This window comes from Orussus abietinus, unplaced genomic scaffold (genome assembly GCF_000612105.2).
Source record: "Orussus abietinus isolate OABI.00-Male unplaced genomic scaffold, Oabi_2.0 scaffold17, whole genome shotgun sequence".
Classification (NCBI taxonomy): Eukaryota; Metazoa; Arthropoda; class Insecta; order Hymenoptera; family Orussidae; genus Orussus; species Orussus abietinus.
The window spans coordinates 1813380-1835741 of NW_019395988.1; the positions used below are offsets into that span (position 1 = coordinate 1813380).

Here is a 22362-nt window from a genome sequence, read left to right on the forward strand (position 1 = left end):
GGGGAACCGTTCGTCCGGGTAACAACAAAGGGTTTGTTAACTCCTCGCTCCTCTCGGATCTTACTAAAAGCCCTCGCAGCCTAATGGTCGATGATTCTTAGCGGAATGCTCCGTTTAACGAGAAATTACGAGAAGCGAGGGGACCCCGTGGGACCACCTCGAAATTAGGAGAGAGACCGTACGCACCTCGAATTCCCAGAGAAACGTCTTTGCACTCGATTTCCCACCCTTCCACCCCCACGCCCCTAATCGGCCCCGTTGGGTCCTCTCTAATTCTCTCCTCCACCTGTTTTCTTCAATTCCGCCCGCTAGCAGAAATTAAAAGAGAAGGGCGGACACCGACAAAGAGACCAGAATTACTGGCGTTAAACTCGGCGTTAACTCGAGTTCGTATCGTATTTTTGATAGAATTTCGATTGCAGGGGTGTTAAAGAATACTTGATCATTCATTTCTCACCACCCCTCCCCTGCGACCCTAATCTGCTTTGTTATGTCCTTTCTTCCTCGCTCAATGTCTTAAAAGAATCGAAAAAAAAAAATAAAAAAACAGAATTTGATACATTTAGGGAACGAACATTAAAGAAAAGGGGGTAGTGAAAATCGAGAAGGAAGGAGGGTCATTCCCGCCACCCGTATAAGATGGGGAGGAATAAATTCGGCGAGGAAAAGGAGGAATAGTGGAGGGTAAGGACGCGGATCTGGGGAAGAAAAGGACACTTGGTCCTTCCCCTGGGCCGAGTCTTGACCCGTGTCAACCCGCGGAGTAATTGCGGGAGGACGGGAGGAGTTTCGCCGAGTCCTCGAGACCGGGCCGGAGTTAATGTCCTCGAGGTTGCGGAGAACCTCCGGCGAGGTCGTCACGTAGGTGGACGCCGACGTCCCGGCGAATCGATGCCCATCGTCTACCGGGCGCAGACCCTTGGCAAAAAGACACCCGAAGAGACGGAGATCGATGTGCCCGAGTCGCCTCGAAAGGCGCGCCGGAGTCACACGCGGAGAGCAGGACCGAATGAGAATAAGTTAACAACTTGCAGGGAAAAAGAGGATCCTTAAAAAAGTCCTCGGACGATCGCTCTTAACTTCTGATCAACTCCTTGATTATCTCAAAAATTAACATCCCATGGCATCTCTCTCGGGGTCCTGGAGGAAAACTCGAGTTCCCGGGCGGCGCGTCCGAGGTCAACGGGCGAGTCCGTAAAACGCGCTTAAACGTTAATGAGACAATTAAAGAATCGTTATACGCGCCGCCCGTTATTCTCGCTAACGACCCTTTACGATCCCTGGACGCAGCTCGAGCTCGAGATTCGACGGCGGAACGAGCGCATAATCGAGGACGCGTCTCTCCTCGGTGCGGAACGCACTCGCGGAAAACGCGCCGCGTTCTTGCCCCCCTCCTGAGAAACTCACCTGTGCTCTTCCCCGCACAGGTGATTCTCTAAACCTCCCACGCGCCTATACTCGCGCCTACGAAGAGAACGGCCACGTTACTCGCAGGAATTAATTACAACAATTGGCATAAAAAAAGGTCCTGAGAAAATGATTAATGGGTTGAATCTCTCGTCATTTTCCTAGATCCGATATCTTGGATGATGCCAAAGTGCAGGTGGAGGTGTCTAACGCACTTGTCAAAGGGGAATATCAAGTCTCATTCATATGTATATGGAGTCGTTTCAGACTTGAAACTTTGTTCTGTAAAAAATTGAGTTCTTATCAACAAATTGAGAAAGATGATGTTTTATGGGTGTCGGGACCTTCCTTGAGGGCTCCATATTTATAAGGAGAAATTTCAAGCTACTCGGAGTTGTAGAAATTTTCGAGTAATCGCGGGGGTGGACGCAAGTGATACGAATGCAAGTGATATCGGATGGGCTCGTATATTATCAATTACGGGCGCACGTGAGGTGTCAGGAACAGGTTCGATTAATAAATTAAGGCTACGACGGACCAGCGACCGCGTCTTAAAGGCGGCCCGGTCCACGCCGCGTAATAAATTAAATCGTCCGGTTAATTGCAAGCTCGCGGGCCAGGCGTTAATTACGCCCGAGTCTCTGTACGAGCATCTTGGCTGATGAGAGACCGGCGGGAAAATGGCCCTGATAATGGCAACGTATCTGAACGCTTCCACGTACCCGGTCAACTCCACCGCAAACAGTCCAGAAAATGTTCAAATCTGCCAGCAAAGACCTAGCTTGAACTCCAAACTACCGACATAAGGACTAAATTGCAATGCCACTGGGATAAATAATTTGCAAAAAAAAAATAACAGGCTCTACAAAACAAAACGTACTTTCATTATGCCGAACACGAGTCGATGACAAGTTCTCTTATTCGAGAGAAAAAAAGAAATATCCAATTGAAGTGTCCTTTTATTAAAATATTGTAAGTCTCTCTTCTCTCCCAATATCGTATCTTTGAAGCGCCGAAGACTATCTCTAGTCCTAAAGGCAATCGCGAAAATGAGTCGTGTTCCTCGTGGAGGTCCCCGAGGATTCGCCAACTCCGTATCAATGCGTAATGGAGGCGCCTGCAGGGGCCACCCTCGTGGGAGGATCGGCCATCAGGAGCGAGGAGTCACAATGGAGTGGACCGGATAAGGAGCGAAGGGACCGGCAGGATCGGCAGGACGGAAGAGCTCATCGGGACCCGCGATCCTGTCTGGCATCCACGTCAGATGGTGACAGACTCCCGGCGAAAGCGGATCGTCCTAATCTTCGTCATCGCGTTTGAAGCGCGCCAAAGAGGGTGACGTCAAATGCCCCGAAAAGGGGAGCAAACACGACGTCGGTGGTCCCGGGTGGTCCAGGGGAGGGACAGGAGAAGAAGGACCGGCCACGGCGGAAACCGGGACGGAAACTTTCCGCGCCACTGCGGACCCGATGGAGGTCCTTGCGGAACTGTGCATCAGGACTCGCCTATACATCTGTATACGCGTGTATACATGTACATATACATATATATATGTATATATATCGATCCGGAAACCGCGACGCGCGGACGACCGACTTGCTTGCTCATTGCCCGACGTCGACGTCGACGTCGACGTCCTATCGCGATCCCGTCAAATCGTAAGCGTCGTGATTCACGTCGCCACCGTTGCGCCTCGTAATTGAAGGGACACGAAGGAAGCATCCCGGTCCCGGATAGGAATTGCCCCCTCCAAGCTAATCTCCACTTTTACCCGAGTGATAAGAAACGTCCCGAGCATTAATTTCCGGCCAAGCGTCCTAATAGTACCTTGATCAGTGTACTCTGACGTTGGTAATCCTAAGAAAAATGAATCCACATTAAATCAGTTAATTAATATGATAGGTAGGTGCTAGGTAAAAAAGTCTGGGATTACAATGTAAACCCTATATTGGTAAGTTACGGCCCTATATGGATAGGTTGGGACCCTAGATATGTCCTAGCCTTCTTGCAAATTTCTAGGTGGGATTAGGTTGCATCTCCAAAGCCAGGAATTATCGCCGTATCATATCTCGTCTCCGTATCTAGGTACTTTTCTTTGTACTCCTCCTGTACCTACCGCACGTACGGCACATACGCGGACGCAAATGTCCACCCCGGTTTGCCCATTTCGCGCGAAACTCCGGCAAACGCGGGCCCTAGACAATCAAACTGCAAGCCTGCTGTCGGGGAAAACTTTTCCAGGGGAAAAGTTTGTCCGGCAAACAATAGCGACGTACCGCAAATGGCGATCTGTCCCGCCCGATAATGCGCGGCTTTCATAAACCAGACAGAGATGCTATTTAATGTCTCCTCGGTGCCCATTACGCGTTATTTCGCACGTTGAATCTATGACTAGATAAGTCATCTCTATTCAATTTGCGCTCCCGAAACTTATGCGACTCCATTTTCTGCGGCACTGACCCTCCACCTAAGAAAACCATTGTAAAGGAAAATATGGTTTTACATATTTATATATTTTTTTCAGAAAACCCTTCGAACATGTTATACTAATTTTATAACACACGTTATTAATTTAATCTTCCGCAATTTAAGAAAAATTCTAAGACGATGTTATGATTTTATGAGTGTATAATACATTATTACTAATTCACTATTGAAACGTCAGATTCGTCGTTTTGCTACAACCTTCCGAATGAAAAGAAATTTAATCGCCATTCCTTTATGGCTTATCCTACATTTATGAAGTATGATCGTAATCTAATTGTAATTGGACGTGTACTTTGTCGATAGTTCGTCTCCTGGCGCAAATCCTGAAGATATCGATTTTTCCCAGATTTTTGGATAATCGGGAAACATTGACGGAACACCCATTAGTGGCCAAAAAATCGTAGTTTCACTCGAGGTCACTTTTGCCGACCTCGGAATATAATATTAATATGCAAATCGAGGTTCCGGGAAGGATTGTGCCAGACGGGAACGAGGAGCAGGATAATGGATTCAGCCGGGTTAAAAGAAAATGACTTGGACGCGCCCCAATTTCGACGGCGAAGAATCCACGCGTTCGCCAACGAGGAATCGGTAATGCATTTCGCTTCGGGATTTTATCCCATCGTAAAGTGATTCGCCGCGTAATAAAGTGCCCATCCTCTTTCAGCTTAAGTCGCACTGTTAAAAAAAAATTCATACACTTTTAATACATAAGGTTGCCGCAAAATTATAAATTTGACGTCTCAACAGGTGAATTAGTACACATTAAAAAAATAAAATGTACGATCTTATAACACCGTGTTATAATTTTCTGAAATTGCGGAGATAAATGATATGAATTTGATATGATAAAGAAGTCCTAGCTAGGGTTCAGGTATTGTCTAAGATTCCCATGTTAATTTTCCCCCAAGAAATGTCTTTATGTGCGATTTGAGGGATGCAAGATGTATCGCTCTGGAGGTGGATCAACTTATTGTTAGTGTCGAAGTTGATGCGAAATTATGGCGAGCGAGTATCTTTCACGACGAAGGACGACTTCTTCGGGTCGAAGAATGCGGACCAGCAGAGCCCAAAGGCACTGTTTATACACCCGTGTTAAATATTATAATCCCCGTCCATCCCTCGCGAAAGAGGATCCCGGTACACGCCGAGTGAATAAAAACGCGGTTAATTATGCTACCCTGAGAGAGATCGCGAGAGACGAGCTCGGACCGATCTCAGATGTCGCATTAATGCAAATTCATACGGACACGCACGCATGCGCGCGAGTGCGTGGAAAACGGAGCGAGCATTAGGCGTGTCGCGGGAGTACTCACGGACGTGGCCGATTGATTAATAATATTAGGATTTTCTAATTGACTCCTCGCAAGCCACCCGACTCTACGAGTATTTGCATAACGAGTAATTAACGATCATCGAGAAACTCGAGGCATTACCCTGGACGTTAATCGCCGGCGTATATCAACGCACATGAATCGCTCGCATAAATCGGCAACCGGGATTTCTTCCTTTACGTAAACTCGAAACCGATTCGAAATTTAACTAGGAAAATTAACACAGTTAATGTTTCGGATATGCCGTATTAGTTATGACTGTACTGCAAGAAACGCAAAAGTAGGTATAATTTTTTAAGCGCAACTTAAGGCGACATGAAAGTGGCGTCTGAGGGATCTGGAGTTTCAATGATATCACCGAACTGGTCTATTCAATTGTTTGAAATTTTACAAAGGCAATATGGAGATCCTGAGGTAGCCTGACCCGTATGAAATTTCATTTTTTAAATTTCTGCAGTCCGTTTCGAAAAAGAAAAAAAAAATGTCAAGCAGTTCCTCGAACGACACTTTCATATCACCTTAAGTGCTTTGTCATTACTTATATTAATTAACGTTGCATCGTATTCGTCTTGGCCCTTGCGTAAAAAGTGCAGAGGCCTCAATGACTCCTCCGTAGAGCACTGATTAAAATAATAATAATTGTATAATTTTGCAGCATATAATGCCGAGTATAAATATAAAAATGTCTACGTAATTCAATCGGTTTTTAAGGTATAAGAGGGCATGTCAATTTGATTTCGATAAGGAGATAGATAAGGGGACGGTTATATAAGACCCAGAACATATGGAGGGCAAGTACTCGCGTACGGAGACGACGTACCCTACATTTAAAGGCCCACGTGCGTAGGACAGGGCCCGAGACTCGCGCGGGGAGGTGGCGCACCGTAAGACCGGAAATCGTTAAAAATCGACACGAGGATAACGACTTTTCAGCCGGTATGGCAGAGTTACGAGAGACTACCGGTACAGGGAGCGAGGGTCCCAGGGGCCCGGGGGCCCAGGGGGACCGGTCCCACTCGGTCCCAACTGGTCTTCAAGGTCCATCGGCAGACGGGGACTGACCCACTGCCCTTCACAGGCCCGAGACCGGGGCCCGACTGCGCCAACCTGGTCGCGGGCCTGACGACTCTCCGACCCAAGTCGGGCCCCGTTTCGATAGGGTGGGGGAGGCCATGAACTCCGATGGAGGAAAAATGAAAAACCTACGTTAAACTACCTAAAGCTTGATAGAGCGAACTCCGACACGAGGAGGAAAAATGAAAAACCTAGGTTAAACTACCTAAAGCTCGATAGAGCGAACTCCGACACGAGGAGGAAAAATGAAAATCCTACGTTAAACTACATAAAGCTCGATGGAGCGAACTCCGACACGGTGGAGGAAAAATGGAAAACCGCATCCCCTTAAGCAATTTTTCATTCCTTATGAAAAATCTGATTTACGAGGGTCAAGAACTTCCTTAACCCTTTCAGCGTTGTGGTCCCATAAGTACGTCCGACGTTTGGTCGAATATTGCTTGTACGCTCTGATGAAATTCGCCCATACGCCAACAGGGCATAGTGCTGAAAGGGTTAAGGGAATATGAAAGTGGAATCCGAGAGATCAATCGTTCATGAAACTTTTTTGCAAAATGGGTGTACCGAATCGTTTCAAACTTTACAGCGTGAACCCGGGCGCTGTAAGGAAGATCCCAAAACCCTTGAAATTTCATTTTTTTCTTTTTATTAAAAAATTGGAAAACACCTATAAAGAAATTCTTTTTAAAAATTCAAGTTTTAGGGGCGTCGAGTCTTTCCTTAGAACCTCCGCACTAATCGGGTAAAGGTTTCGGTATACCTAATTCGGAGAAAGTTTTCGAGACCTCTTCGACGCCACTTTCGCGTCACCTTAAGTCCTTCGCGTCCTTAGCAACCTGGACATCGGTGTCAGGACCTTACTTACAGCCTCTATATTCATATTGTAAAGGTTGATACGGTTCGGTGGGGAACGGTTTCATAAACGAGACCGCTTTCACGTCACCTTAAAAACAGAGGGCCGAAACGACAAGATGCGAAATCTCGAGAGGAGGTGCGATACAGACGTCACTTGGCTTGTCCGGGCCGGTCGCTAGCGCGAGTAAGTTTTCGCGGTGATTCCGTTAGGCAATCACTATGAATCAAGCGGCTGCGCCTGCGCTTACGTTTACGATCGTTGTAAATTACTGCGAGTTCTTTTTCTTAGCCCTCTTGCCCGGAGTGGCCGCGGCCCCTCCCTCGCGTTCTTCCTGTATGCCTCTCTTTTTCACCAGCCTCGTCCCTTATGACGTTTCTCCTTTTCCGCGGTCGCGCTCTCTGGCGGCGCAAAGTGCAAAAGAGTTTTATCGCCGACCGAGGAGTCGGGGACCGGTAACCGAAATCCCGGGCGCTAACGAACGACGAGGCCCAACGGGATTTACGGTCCCCTCCGAGGAAACTTTAGCCAAGTGCTGCTGGAAACTCGACGAAACCCCCGAATTCACCTGCCCGAGATTCCACCTGCGCGATGCATAAATTAATCGCCTCCGAAATCGGAACTCGCGGAAAACTTATGATACGAGTTCTTCCCCTGAGCTTTTTTGCGCGTGGAAAAGGAACTCGCCTCGAAACCCCAAAATTCACCTGCCCGAGATTCCACCTGCGCGATGCATAAATTAATCGTCTCCGAAATCGGAACTCGCGAAAAACGCGGGGGTGGGAAAAAGAGGAACCGATGAGATATCTGATAAAGCAAGGTGATAGTACAGGTGCGTCCCGTCGCACGTGTCTGACTACGAGCGTGCCAGATTTGTATGCAATAAATTTCGCAAATTTTGCCCAAGCCTCGCGGCAATAAATCCCGCGGCTTCGAGTACACGTGAGAGCGAATAAATCACAGGAGGATGTGTAACTTCACGACACTGGTGGAGCCATCCAACGGGGCTCCTTGGAACTAATCGCGCGCCGACGGTAACCTCCAAACTAATGCCAATATATGTATAAAATATATGCGTATATCCTGAGGGAAAAAATCTGAATCTAAATCATTTACTACAGAAAAAAAAAAGGTATAAATTCTTGCGTCAATAAATTGAGTTGATGGAATAAAATGAATGGCATGAAATGCAACGAATGAAATGAAAAAAAAATTAAAACAATTTCCGACACACATTCATACGGAACAATATTTACTCGCCATTAACCCTTTACACTGAAAATCATTGGGATGTCGAGTCGAACCCGACAAAGGAGGGCAAACGGATGAAGAGATTTCCTAAAGAACTTTAATCCCAATAAATACTAGGGAAAAAAGTTCCTTTCTACAGGATGCGAATGAAACCGTAAAGGTACACCCTTAAAGACGTTTTTCCTCGACTTCCTCGTAAGTGAAAATATGAAATACCTTAACGAGGAGTTCGCGAGATCTCGGTGGAATATCAAGCAATTCCGAGGCAATGACCTCGGTAATAATTGTTCCTCCCCGTTCCCAGAGGTCCGCGGTTTCCTCGGGTCATTACCCCTCGAGTTTACATAATTCTTCGTTTAATGTCGGCTAAAGCCGGGGTATCTGGAACACCTGGACCGAGTTTCTTTCCCGTAATAACGAAAGCGCGCCACTCGTGCCGGCCTTAGGAGCAAGACGTTAAGGAGGGAATGCACCATTAAGGGAGGATGATCGCGGCCGCGTTCGGGGCTTCATTCTTTTCCCCGGCTTTATTTTCGCCTCTTTTTATTCACGGCCGCGTCGACGGGCGTCGTTAACGGCCTCGGGATCGGCCGAGCCGTAAAGGCAACTCCTAATCCCGATCCTCGGACTTTACGCGGAAGGAAAATCGTTAATCTCGCGTTCGGTCAGCCCCGCGGGGACTTTAATGCATTTTTGATTTACACCGACGGGAGGCTTCGTATCGTCCCGCCATTATAGGTCACGGCAGATAGGGCCCTTAATGGGCTTTATGGGAGACGAGGTTACGCATTTGCCCGGCTTATCTCGAAGGTGAAATTTTAACATTGGAGGTGTTAATTGCACCGTGACGTCGCCGGCGAAATCGCGAGTGCTGGGGAAAGAAAAATAAATTGCAAATGGCGATGCGACGAGACATTGGTACAATGGCGGACATGAATGCCTCCCTTGCAGATACGGCATCGCCTGTGCAGGATGGGAGGGCATTGATGTCTCCCGGTGTACAACTTGAAGATCATGAACTGTCAATGGACCCCGACGTACTTTGGGGGTTAGGACATTTTCGCGAATAAACTGCGGTTAATTAGCCAACACTTGAGTTAACTAAATGTCTAACATTGCAAAGCTGCGGTCTTAAAGGGACCGACACAACATTTGCAATCCTTATGTCAACGGATACAATCTATTAATTTAACAGATATCTTTCTCTGCGTGAATCCAGATGGAACGCGACATGGAGTCCCTCCCGAGAGTACAGGGATGCGTAATATGTATCGATATTCGAGTGATAAATGTCAAGGCCCCCACGTCGGGCGATTAATCTCACGGAAAGGCTCACTCGTTGGAATAAATTATCCCGCGGCTTATCGGGGTACCGAGGGGGTCTCCGAGGATGGAGCGATCAGTCGCGGGCCGACCGTCGTGGCGAACGGTTCCAGGAGTTTTCCTGCCGGCCGGGTTCCCAGGGCTCCGGGTGGGTTCCCGGGACCGGGAACGGGAGCTCGTAAAGTCGACTGGGTTCCCGGTCGACGCGAGCCCTCGATATTTCGCGTTTCGCTCGGCCGAGACGGGGCCGCGACTCTTTTTCTTCCTCCCGGGCCCCGTCTCCTTTTTTATCGCGAGGCCCCCCTGACGCTAATGCCCATAATCCGAATCCATCGCCATTTTGAAAACCTGTTCGCCGCTCAACAATGTCCGAGCGCCGATTTCTAGATAAACGCGGAGTAACGACCTATCCGCGGACTTTACGAGACGTCCTTGCGTTTCGGCCGAAGGGAATGCGTCCTGAAAGTCGGATATAAAAGTCCTCCTCGTTTAATAAGAAGAGGTCCTGGGATATCGCGTTTTCCCCTGGAATATGCAAGCCCGTGCCGCACAGGAAGAATTTTAATAAGAATTTCTTAATGGACATGATAGAAGGCATAACGCCATTTTTTACACGGAATACCCGCGGTGCGCTTAATGGTGGACATTTTTATAACAGCAAAGTGGCTGGTGGTAAATCCAGGGTTAATGGCTAGGACGCGCCCGAAATCTCCGGAAGGATTACTTTTAACCACTTTAGGGATTTATTAATTAGCAGGATTCTTGATTGAGCGGTTATCAGCTGCGAGGGCGTGCCAACAGGTGATCGATGGCGTTTACGGGATAATCTTTGCCACCCTAGGTCCACAAATCACGGGAGATGATCTCGAGTTAATGATTTCTAGACGGCGGATAGACGGGTGTAAACATTGTCACGTTACAAGGGGCTGCTATGACTTGTGTGTCTTTTGTTGCCTATGCAAATCCCCGTGTAAATCACGGAGGATTCCTGAAACCCGACCTCCCACGAACTCCAGAAATGCGAGAAAAAGATACGGAAATCATTAAACTCCCTAATGACTTCTTTCAGATGCAAACTATCCCCACCAAAGCGACGCGGTCTTCCGATGACGAACCTCAAGCGCTGTTCAGATCAATTCGTGGCAATTAATTTCGATCGACCGACTGCGAAAAAAAAAAAAAAAATTCCCGATAAATCCGTACACAGAGTACTACCCATGTGGAAAATCTGCAAGGGTTCTATTGAACCTAACTAGGGTTCTAAAAGTGGAACGTCACATTTTTCTACGTACAGTCTTTCATAGAAAGGGAACCTCTGATCAAATTACGTTGATGAATAATTAAACCAGAAATTTTCCCTAGCCTAGGGACTAGAATATTTACCATTAGATGTGATCATCATCCGCATGGTTCATATTGCAACGATATTTTAGCCATGCTGGTATAGTAATTGTAAAGGAATTATTTTCTCCTTATAGTCAATTTTCTACAGAGGTTCCTTTCTATTGGAGGGAAGGAGAAAGGACGAAAGAACATCTTCCTTTTTTCCCGGGATTTTAAAAGCTCGACTGATGAGAGCAAAGATGCTCGTCGAGCGATTCATCATTGGGGAGGGTACAAAGCTCGGCATTAAAATGACGAGGTTCGAGTTCTGACAAAAGAGGTATCTCATTACCGTCTAGGGACCTTGACGTCGCAATAATTAGGTGGACGTGGCACGTGCACTCGTGGACAATGTCGGGGAATCGGTTGCAGCAGGTGCACTCGACTCCTTCCAGGCTACTTGTCAACGATGTACAGGATGTCCCCGACCTCCAGTGGAGGACGAGGTGTCCTTTGAAATCCTCTCCTTAGGTGGGCACGACCCGTCAAACATCCTCGACATTGCTCGAGTGCAAGGATTTAATTATGCCTCCTCGAGACCTCCAATTGGCGCCAATTGGGTCGGCAGGCGCAACGATCCCATTATTTTGCACCTGTTTTCCAGAGCCGGGGAATAAAGCTAATTTAATCCCGAGATCGAAAAAGGGACAAAAAGGGGTCCATTTAATTTAGGAGGCCCGGGAATAAAACCCGGGAAATCTTTACGACTCGGCTCCGCGGGTAGAGCCGCGCCGCCGACCTGGAATTATGCAAAAACAAGCCGAAAGGTAACGAAAACAGATTGCATTAGCATTCGCCCCGGAATTCCCCCTCATCCGTGAGATTAGCCCGAGCAACGAAACCGATCCGTCCGGGCAAATTGATTTCTTCACTAATTTTTATTCATTTTTATTCATTCCTCTAAACCAAGAAATCAGATCTTCAGGGAGCTGCAAAGTGACTAGAAAATGTTATATAAGATATAATCCCTAGCCAAGACTTCCGCCTTAGGAATTTCTAGCCATAGTCACATTGACCATTCCGCCGAAAATCCTTGAGTTAACAAAACATTCCTTCGATTAAATGAATTTTGTCTTCTAAGGGTCCAGTCTAATGAAACAAAGAGTGAAAGAAATTACGTTGTCGCGCAATGAGGTTATCGCAGCCTTGCAGATTTTCTCCCTACACCCTTCCCATCGATGCAGACAATAACGATATCAATTTCATGATGGCACCAAACCCGATGTCCTCAGCCGTGTTAGACCAGTCAGGATCCAGGATCGCTCCTTTGATCCCTGAGGAACACCTCGCGTCCCTGTTGGTAGTCGGCCGAATCGTTGAAGAAGAAGGTAAGGCCTCCGACCAAACCCGATCGGCTTTGCCGATCGTTCAACCCTGCGGCCGGTTTCCTTTTTTCTCTCCGGGGCATATCCTTTCATTTGCAAGCCGAATAAAAGCCGCGTTCCGCTCCTTTTGCCGATCCGCGCCGGCCGGTGCATTCTGCCCGGTCGGGACGTTTACGGCCGGCCCGCCTAAAGCGGACCCCCAAAGGACTCCCAGGACCTTCCACGGGAATTTATTTCATCCCGGCCCCAGCCCAGTGGTCGATCCCGGGATTTACCACCTACATACCCGTCCAAAGGTCCCCGCGTTTGTTCTCAGGACTCGGAACAGCTCGTAGCTGTTGCTCCTCCGCGGTAACCGTGTAATATGACCGCGTAATATCGAGGGCCCTGATAGCATCGCGCTTATCCGATCGGCGCTTTACCTCCCATTTCATTTAGCCCGGCATATCCAGTACTTAACTAGAAAACGGCCCAACTATAAATACCATAGAATCCGTTCGGCGACCGCCTCCGTCCTATAATCATTTTTCCCGGTTAATCAAGGTACAATGTTGCGAGCCTTAGGGGCTAATGCGCGGTTGGGCCGCGGATCGCTCGACCTATACCTTCGTACTCCCGTATATACACGGGTAAATTACACCCAATCCGGCCAGATTTTCCTTTCGATATAGCATACAGTCCCACAGGGCCGTAGATGCGAAAGATACGTCGACCCGAGTACGTGACTTACAACCGTGCAGAGATTTCTCCGGTCACACCGGTTCTGGCGGATCCTCTGCCCCGTAAAATTCAAGAAAAGAAAATTCTCTACTTTACCGACCAGTGCAGAACTCCCTCCTGAAATTCAAACCGCCGACCTCGATCGAACCTCGGGTTATGCGTTTCCCTTTTCTATCCTCAATTTTAGTCCCATGGAAACCATCCGCGTCACTTTTCCCGATTTCCAAGCAGACGGTTCAGCTTTGTCGGATCCTCTGCCCCGTAAAATTCAAGAAAAGAAAATTCTACTTTACCGCCGAATGCAGAACTCCCTCCTGAAATTCAACCGTCGACCTCGATCGAACCTCGGGTTATGCGTTTCCCTTTTCTATCCTCAATATTAGTCCCATGGAAACCATCCACGTCAATTTTCCCGATTTCCGAGCAGACGGTTCAGCTTTGTCGTTGGGTTTTACAATATCTCGGATTTTCTTTCCCCGGTATTCTGGTTAATAAGTGCATTCGGGTATTTCTCATCAACTCCAGAAGTGCCGTGCGTGACGTCAGCTCTCCGTATTTCTCTGGTCAAACTCGTTTGACCATTCGAGCGAGGAGGGTGTGCTCGCCAGTCTCTGGTGAAGAATAGGAGGCGCACAAATAACCGGAATGAAGAAATAAACCGGCGGATCGCAAGGTGTGCATTATTCCGCCTATATCGGATGCGACGCGTTTCCATCCGAGGGCAAGGGACTGCCGGGGAAAAACGAGCGTCCGGGCCAATGGACAACCGTGGCCTCGTCTTCAGGGTCACTCCGACTATCATCTCGCCGCCAAGGCCACGGAGGGCATCGGTCAATTCTGTGATACGGCGCATCCGAGCGTTGCCTTCCCTGGCCGTTCTTTCCCTGACGGAATGATCTTCCTCGTCTTCTCGGGAATAATGGAGGGGAATCGTTAAATCGATATCCAGGGCCGAGGTTACCTCGATAATCCGGGAAACATTGTCCTCCGAGTACTTCTTGCCGATCATTTTTCAATGATAAGCGGTATCATTCAATAGCACTGATTTTAAATCACCCTTAACGAGTTACTTCGCTCTTAACTTCTTTTTCAATACATGGTAACATAACCTGGCGCGTCCCGTCACCGACATTTATATTTCTGCTCAAGTCTTTTTCAGTCTAAGTTGATAATTATACGAATTGAAGCGTTACATATGTCATTTCGGTAAAGTAAGGACGAAGAGATCGACGTATAAATGTCGAAACCCCGAAATTCGGTATTCTAACGACTGTTTAAGACCAGCGTCGCCATCTGTGACGTTCAGCTGGAACTAAATTCTTGCTCTATAAACACGCGTTAGCCCTGAAAAATCTTGCGATCGCGTCCTCGATGTAAACGACTTTAAACAGAGCGGCCTTCTACCCTCGAAAGGGCAGAAGGAGCAGAATCGATCCAAGCCGAATCTCTAGACGAGCGAGAAATGACGAGAGAGCGAGAGGATCCCGAGGTCGAGGCGACGTCGACTGCGCATGCGCGCCGACTCTACCCGTGATTGCACCCTTCAAATTAATCGCATCGCTCTCTCGCGAGATTTCCTTCTCCCTTTTACCTCCCCCTGCTCTCGAATTTCAGGACCCAGGCGAGGTAATTCGACACGGAAGGGCACCGCGCCCTGCCCGGTGTTGGTCGCGGCCCTCGCGAATTTCGACGATCGAGTTGGAAACAGGACAACTCCCGACGACCATTCCAAAGAGCTTCAAATGTTCATCTTGAGTCCTGAAATTAATTTCATGGGTCACAAAAATGTATTACGGAACCCAACCATTTGAAAGACGATTTCTAAGCTCGGCCAGTTCGAAAAGTTTGAAATGTTCATTTTGAGTCCTGGAATTAATTTCATGGTATAAAAAATGTATTACGGAACCCAATCATTTGAAAGGGCTTGAAATGTTCATTTCGAGTCCTGGAATTAATTTCACGGGTTACAAAAATGTATTACGGAACCCAACTATTTGTAAGGCGATTTCAAAGCCCGGCCAGTTCAAAGAGCTTGAAATGTTCATTTTGTGTCCTGGAATTAATTTCAAGGGGTAAAAAATGTATTGCGGAACCCAATCATTGATAAAGCTTCAAATGTTCATTTTGAGTCCTGAGATTAATGTCATGGAGTGAAAACGTACTATAGAACTCAAGAGGTACGGTAACGATTCCAGAGGAGTGGAAACGTCGAATCGTCTTTCTTTGGCCTGGCCACGGTTAACTTCTTCGCCATGTTGACTCCTTTTCCGGCAGATCTTCAAACGCGATATCGGGATCCACATCCCGTAACGGAACGTCCGCGAGGTTAAAAGACTTACGCCGAGATCGTATGACTTCGGCCGAAACTCGAGTGCGCGAAAACGGCGCAAGGACCTTCCTCTTCAGCTCCCTACCGAGGACCCTCGACGATGTTCTCGCGAGGCCGTTTATTTTTCTCAATTAATTCCCGGCTGATCGAGCGATACCCTCGGCTGGCTGGCGATATAAAAAGACTCCCATCGTGTGTTGCAGAGATCTCAAGATGGAGAACATCATGCTGCAGGATGCGCTCAAGGAGCGAATAAAAGTCGTAGGTGGGTCACGCCAAGGCGAGCGCCATTCGCGAGGCGGGTTTTTCTTCATGCCCGGAAATTGCGAGATTTGCAATAATTTACCTGAAAGACGGAAACCCGGAGGAAATTAATCTCCTCTTTCCCTATGAGCACAGATTTCGGGTTGGGCAATTTCTACACGAGGGACAATCCCCTGAAGACGCACTGCGGTTCCCCGGAATATGCCGCGCCGGAACTCTTCGTCCTCGGCAAGAAGTACGGACCGGAAGTAGACCTTTGGAGCCTGTGAGTGTTCCCAATGAATTTCCGTATCTTCCTCTAGGTTTCTCTTAAACACTCGGAACGAAATTTCCCCCTATTTCCTGCTTAAATCGCGATAAATAAAATCCTCTTGCCGTGTATGAACGACCACAAACCTTCGTTATCATGATAAATGATTACCCGATAAATGATAACCTCCATAAGCACGTTTCGTTTCTCGTACCACCCAAACGCATTTCTACATAAATACACGCAGCACAGTGGTAAGGCTCTTGTTAATTACTTGTTCTTTAACGGTCGTGTTAACATCTAGCACCAGATATCACAAACGTTAAATAGCTTTGCCCTATGTCCCTGCTTTCGGTAAAGATCATTTCTGCGTAAACTACAAATACATTAATTGTAAGTAAAGGGCGATCTAAAGTGACGGTCTGAAAGGTGATTTATGTGACTATCACCTCTTCTGCAGCTTTTCCCTATTTCCTTTTTTTCTATTTCCCTATTTCCTTTTCCCTCCATTTTTTATCAAGATAGTTTCTACGTATATATACATCAATAATACATATTATTAATATGTATTATTAATGTGTAATAAATTAAAAGGCGCTCGAAAATGATGGCCACAGTCTGAAAGGGAAATTACTTCACAGAGGAGTAGTCCTGTACGGAATGGCGACCGGTAGCCTGCCGTTCCTGAGTCCTGAGGATGGCCAAACGTCCTCGGAGGAACGGCGCAGGAGGTTGATGACCCAAATTAATCGTGGCTTCACCACGCTGCAGGAGAAAAGGATCACCACGATGTCCGTCGAGTACAAGAACCTTGTAAGTCGCCTGCTGACTCCGGCCGCCCACAAGAGGATCACCATCAAGGAACTGTGCTACCATCCTTGGATCGCTGCCCGGCAAAAAACCACGGCCAAGGTCACGTCGGAAGACAATTTGGATGCCGTCGAGCACAACGCGGTGAGCCTTCTTGTGGATCTACAGCCTCGCAAAACCCTCCTTTCGGATGCCCTATCTTCTGGCCCTCCAAGTCGAGTCCCACGCCGCCTCGAATCTCCTCGATTTTCGCTAATCGAACCTCGTAGATAGATCGATCGACCCCTCTTACGATGATATGAAAGGCACTCTGAAATTGATTCCAGCTCGCTAAATTAAAATTCATCTATACCCTTTTTGGTGGTAACTTCACATTGAGTACCCAAGTGGTATCATAAGCTGGCGGGTCCCGTTCCCGACATTTTTACTTACGTTCAAGTCTTTTACAGTCTACGTTGATAATTATACGGACTGAAGGGTTCCATATGCCATTTCGGTTGAGAAGTGATGAAGCGATCGACGCAAAACTGTCGAAATCCCGGGTATTCATTGTTCCAACGACTGTTTAAGACCAACGTCTTCCTCCGACTTCACCTAGATAAATAAGCCATAATGAGAGATTTTTTATCGAAATTCATTACCGCAGATCCTGGAAGAGATCGCGGAAGCGACGAGTTTGGACAGGGCCACCATAGAAGCGGATATTGTTCAGAAGAAATATGGGGAAATTGGCGGCATGTACAATATCAAGTAAAAAAATTAATTCGCAGAGTACCTAGATACTAAAGAATTCGTAGATGATCTCGGACTTACTTCCCAGGGCTCACGAGATGCTAAAGATTGCCTCAGCGAATGTGGTCCAGGTTCAGTCTTGGCAAGCCGTTCAGACCTGGAAGCAGAAGTCTGATCAGCCGTCTGAAAATTCTGAGTCAGTAGTTGTCACCACGGTTACAAATAAAACCCTTAATACCTCAATTTTTCATAACACAGTTTGCACGATAAATCCTACATTACACTTATGCCATCCGTACTGTCAGCACACCACAGAAAAAAAAAATAGAAATTAAATGTACGGTCATAAGAAATTTAACATGCGCGAAGAAACATGAATACTTTCAAATGGGCCAGGGAAACATTAATCCAGAAAGGTTTTTGTTAACATTGGCAACAAAAGACCGATTACTTCGCCTCGCAACAGAAATTCCGTTCATGACTACAGTACTCTTTTCTCTTGCGACAAATTCATTTGCTCATTTGGCAGGCACTTCTTTTTATTTTTTTTTTATTTTTAAAGAAAGCTCTCTGGAATGGTCACATCTACGTTAGATATTATTGGAAAGGATTCTGCCGTTGGTGGGATTGTTCCTGCAGTAAGAGCAAAACTTTGTCAGCAATGCTGTCCTTTACTAAATGTGCAAATGTATTTTTTACCGGGTAGATTCCTCGCAAAGGATGAGAAGATGCCGAGGAACTCGATGATCGTTCATCCTGAGTCTAGTTTGAGCGAGAGGTGTCGGATTAGGTCTGGCAAAATTGCAACAAAGCCATTGTTCAAAGAGAGACGTTGCTCCACGTTGCTCCCAGAGAGGTCCAGGATGGATACTTCGTCTCTACAAGATCAATCTTGGAGAATGAGACCAATTCCCGTATTTTCGACGAACCTCGACACTCTTCAACGGAAGCTCAAGAAATCCGAGGCCAAAGGAAACGCAAACCGCGGCCGAACAAATAGTAAAAAGTGAGCCACGAGTCCCTTCTTCGATATTATTTTATGCTATAAAATATTCCTTATAACGAATTTCTAGATGTCTAAAATTTGATTACGACGCGCCAGGCCGACGCTATATGTGGCCATAATTTTGAAAGTGGTCTAAGCCATATATTTTTTGTTTCGAAATTACATTGAATTAATTTCGTTTGAAATAATATGGCGTGAAATAACTGATACTCATTTCTTTTTTTTAATTTTGACTTAGACCACTTTCATAATTATGAGTACATATGTGTATTTGGCGCAAAACTCTACCGAGTTTTTTAATGACCATAATGATTCACAATTCCAGAAGTTTCGCCGAAAGGCCCGTAACCCAGCCAAAGATTAAACAAAACGTACATCCTAGCGTGTCTTCACCATGCAACGTATCACGGCAACATTATTGCTTATCTCCTCCAAAAGTTGATCAGAATCCTAAACAATGGTGGTGCAACAAAGAAGAGGATTCCCCGATTTGCCAGGAGGAATTATTGGCCCCAATTGTAAGCCGAACACTGGTTACATGAATTTTTACATAAAAGATAAAAATCCCAAAATGGTTCTTTATGTTTATTAAACTTGAAAACGATTAATTACACTGCCTAATGCAGAAAATTACGAATTTCTTTAGTCTACCCAGGGAGATTGTATTGCAGTACCACCAACACCATTTCCGTCTAAAAACACACGATCACCACAATCAATTGGTCCAATAATGAGCCAGAGAACAAAGTACCCTCAACGACACCTTTCCAGGTGAACGACATGCATTGTTTTTCATCCAAGACCCCCCTGTCATTTTTTTTCCCCTATTTCTATTCGGAGATACATATCTCGGAGTTTGACCAACAAAATAAGAAAAGAAGTAGAAAACATCGGAAGAGAAATTTATTTATGGAATGTCGGAGGATTAGCGAGGTCGACGATGACTAATTCGAAAAGCAGGGAAAAAATTCGATGAATCCGACTGATATGGCCGAATCATTCCAGAGTCGTGGAGGAGGGTAACCCTTTGACGAGACCGGTAACCGCAGTCGAGGGAAAAGTCAACCATAAGACGAGCATTCCGAGGTATTTTATTCGAAAGTAATGTCTGTTGTGTACATACCGATGCTGAATAAATGATGAGTACTTTTACTCGTTCCGTTGACCGAACGCTTCATGAATACATCGACCTGTAGCTAAACGTGCGGTGTATATGGCGTGAAGCTCTACTCGTTTACTTATTCGAGAAGAAATGCCGAAATTCGCTACATACTTTAACGGTTAGAGAATAAGTTATTCGTTTAATAGAAGACAGCAACAAGTGCTCCAATGATACTGGAATTTTTAAACGCGGTGGAAACTTGTCTGTGCTGCCATCTGTAAGCGACGCGTGGAAACATGTTGACGCCCTCTAGGTTTGTACTAACTTATCGACTCAACCTGTCGATGGTAAATCTGGCACCCCCAGAGATGAGTTGGGAGATTGCTCACGGGAAGGATCGAGCGACCGCGTCCTGTGCTACCTCCAGTGGAGGATGCAGACGGCTAATGCACTTGCCACCTGTTACAACTCTGGGCAGCCAGAGAACCGGCTGAAAAAGTGATGAACTCCTCACAAAAACTCCAAACCCTGTGTCTCCTTCGAAAAAAAATCGCAGCCACTAGCTCGAGAGATGAATTTAAACGGAACAACCTTCCCCATCAAGCTACCGTGGACGCAGTTCGCATCGCGAAAAAAATTCACAAATATGTTATTATAACATGTTATTTGCTATATTACTCAGGTTAAACTTTACAATGCCCTTCCAATAGTCATTCATTATGAACACATGACACTGCAGTTCTTTACTTCGATCAGTCACAGGATATGATCATACAAAAGCACGCAACATAGACATTTGCTGATCGTGTAAAAATCAATTCTTCACAAAAAATGTTGTATTTTCTCAATAGAGTTGATCGGAGCTTTAAAATACTTTTCCTAGAGCGTACTGTAGCAAATAAATTTACAACTAAGTTCGTCCCATACAATACACTTGACATTGTTGCGGAGCAATTTTAATCAGAATCATTGAACCACGAGTTGGTTAAAATGAATTCGCCCATGTCGCGGGTTAAACTCAAGTTTATGGAGTATTGAGGAATATTATTAAATAATTATCACTAGTAAAGTGAATTGCATCCAGCTACTTAATAAATTACCGACACTAATTCAATCTCCTTGAGAAATCGGTGACCCGCGGTCTCTCTTAGGAGCTTTCCCCTTGCCCTTCGATTTCGTGTCGCGTTTTCTACTTAAAGAGGATGTCGAGGTAGTTGATGTGGAATCGGCAGGACTGGAATGACTCGAACCTTCTCGGTCCCATCGAGTCAAGACCTCTCTTAAATTCTGCCCATCTCCCTCGTCATAGGTGTCAACGTCGACGTGAAGATTATCCTGAGAATTTGGCATACTGCTTCCCGGTTCTAAACTAGCCCTCATTTCTTTTCTCTGATCATCCGTATGTTGAGGGCAGCGCATAGATCGAGTACATAGCTTTTTAGTGTGTTCCGATACCACTCCACATATTTGCGTCAACAATGTCTTCTTATCTTCCAATGACATATTTTCATAATTCGAAGGAGAGTTTTCATTGCTTGTGTGCGTACTTTCAGTGACGTTTTCACCGTTCCTTTGGCCACTTTTTTGCTGTTTTGTTCTTTTTATTCCATTTCGGTCTTTTCTTCTTTTACGTTTGTCATTGGTTAAACTCCAATCCACGTCGTCATCGTCATCACTAATGACACCACTAAAGTTGCTCAGGTCCTTGGAATTATTAGCGATACGTCTAGATGCAATTCGAGAACTATTCCGGCCCATGCCCATACATTTCTCTAGATGAGTCGCAAATCGACACGCAGCCACACCCCTATCGCAGTTTGGGCAATTGCACTCTTGCGACTTTTTTATGGGATGTTGACCAAATACGTCCAGCCCAGGCGAATCTGAAATATTTTACTTCTTCCTTAGATAATGCTAAAATTAGCGTACTGTCATTCAAGTCTTATAACCAAGTTATACAAGTATAAGCTATAAAACGATTCAACACAAAGAAATACATTTGTACTAAACCCATCTATACCACTAAATTTTCTTACCCACGATAGCATAAGACTCGTCGTCTGGAATTCCTTCCTCGACGTCAGAGCTCCCAGTTTTTGTTGTCCGATGAACATCGAAAACAAAACCCATCAAGACCTCCTCCAAAAGGTCTTCGTAGATTTCTTTCGTAGCAGTGTCGACATTTTCAGACTTACTCATAAACTCTAAGAAATGTCTATTAAGCTCTTGTACTCGTTCTTCAGTGACAGACATGTTAAATGTCACGCTGTTTTCTCAAGTAACAGTTAGAAGCTTCTTCGCGCTTGTGTTTACCTTACGTGAATGACAGGCAATTCTAACTCCTAATAAAGTGACGAAAACAGGTACCAAATAGACTGATAATATCCAATTCGGCCATAACTCGTTAGAACTTTTGCAAAATCATATAATGCACTTAAAGACGGACACCCTCGAGGTGTGACGTCCCTGTCTTCTTATACACATTCTATTTTCGTCGTTTCGTACGTTAGTCGCCTCACCAACCACCAGGGGCAGCACAGGACGCGATCGCGCTACCCTGCCCGTAGGCAATCTCCCAACTCATCTCTTTCGATACATCCCAGTATACGTCACGTCGATGCGATTGTTTTTAACAACTTTTCTGCGCTCTTTATTTGCATTAATCTGTCGTTTATTTGTTGATTAAGAATATAAAGTGTTTCCAAAAGGTGG

The 22362-nt window shown here is 46.0% G+C and overlaps 2 protein-coding genes across 2 annotated transcripts in view; one reads left to right on the forward strand and one right to left on the reverse strand.

Moving 5' to 3' along the window:
* The window catches only part of LOC105702349 (MAP/microtubule affinity-regulating kinase 3), a 63318-nt gene extending 43995 nt beyond the window's left edge, over positions 1–19323 (forward strand). The window contains exons 4-11 of the mRNA XM_012429848.1: positions 15690–15751; positions 15886–16015; positions 16642–16954; positions 17457–17560; positions 17631–17738; positions 18249–18548; positions 18874–19066; positions 19195–19323. Coding sequence (XP_012285271.1) covers positions 15690–15751; positions 15886–16015; positions 16642–16954; positions 17457–17560; positions 17631–17738; positions 18249–18548; positions 18874–19066; positions 19195–19323 — 1339 coding nt within the window. The remainder of the gene's footprint in view (positions 1–15689; positions 15752–15885; positions 16016–16641; positions 16955–17456; positions 17561–17630; positions 17739–18248; positions 18549–18873; positions 19067–19194) is intronic.
* A 974-nt stretch (positions 19324–20297) lies between these two features.
* Positions 20298–22344, reverse strand: LOC105702426 (ataxin-7-like protein 3). The gene is made up of 2 exons (XM_012429989.1): positions 21687–22344; positions 20298–21533 (listed from the first exon to the last, which is right to left on the reverse strand). Exons 1-2 carry the CDS (start codon positions 21901–21903, stop codon positions 20761–20763), a joined length of 990 nt encoding a protein of 329 aa, XP_012285412.1. The 5' UTR covers positions 21904–22344; the 3' UTR covers positions 20298–20760.
* Between the last annotated feature and the right edge of the window lie 18 nt (positions 22345–22362).

Bases quoted from the DNA above. Each gene is read 5' to 3' on its own strand.
- LOC105702426 (XM_012429989.1), bottom strand. From the start codon at position 21,903: ATGTCTGTCACTGAAGAACGAGTACAAGAGCTTAATAGACATTTCTTA. The intron at 21,534-21,686 runs GTAAGAAAATTT...AAAATATTTCAG, and splicing joins CGAGTCTTATGCTATCGTGG to ATTCGCCTGGGCTGGACGTA.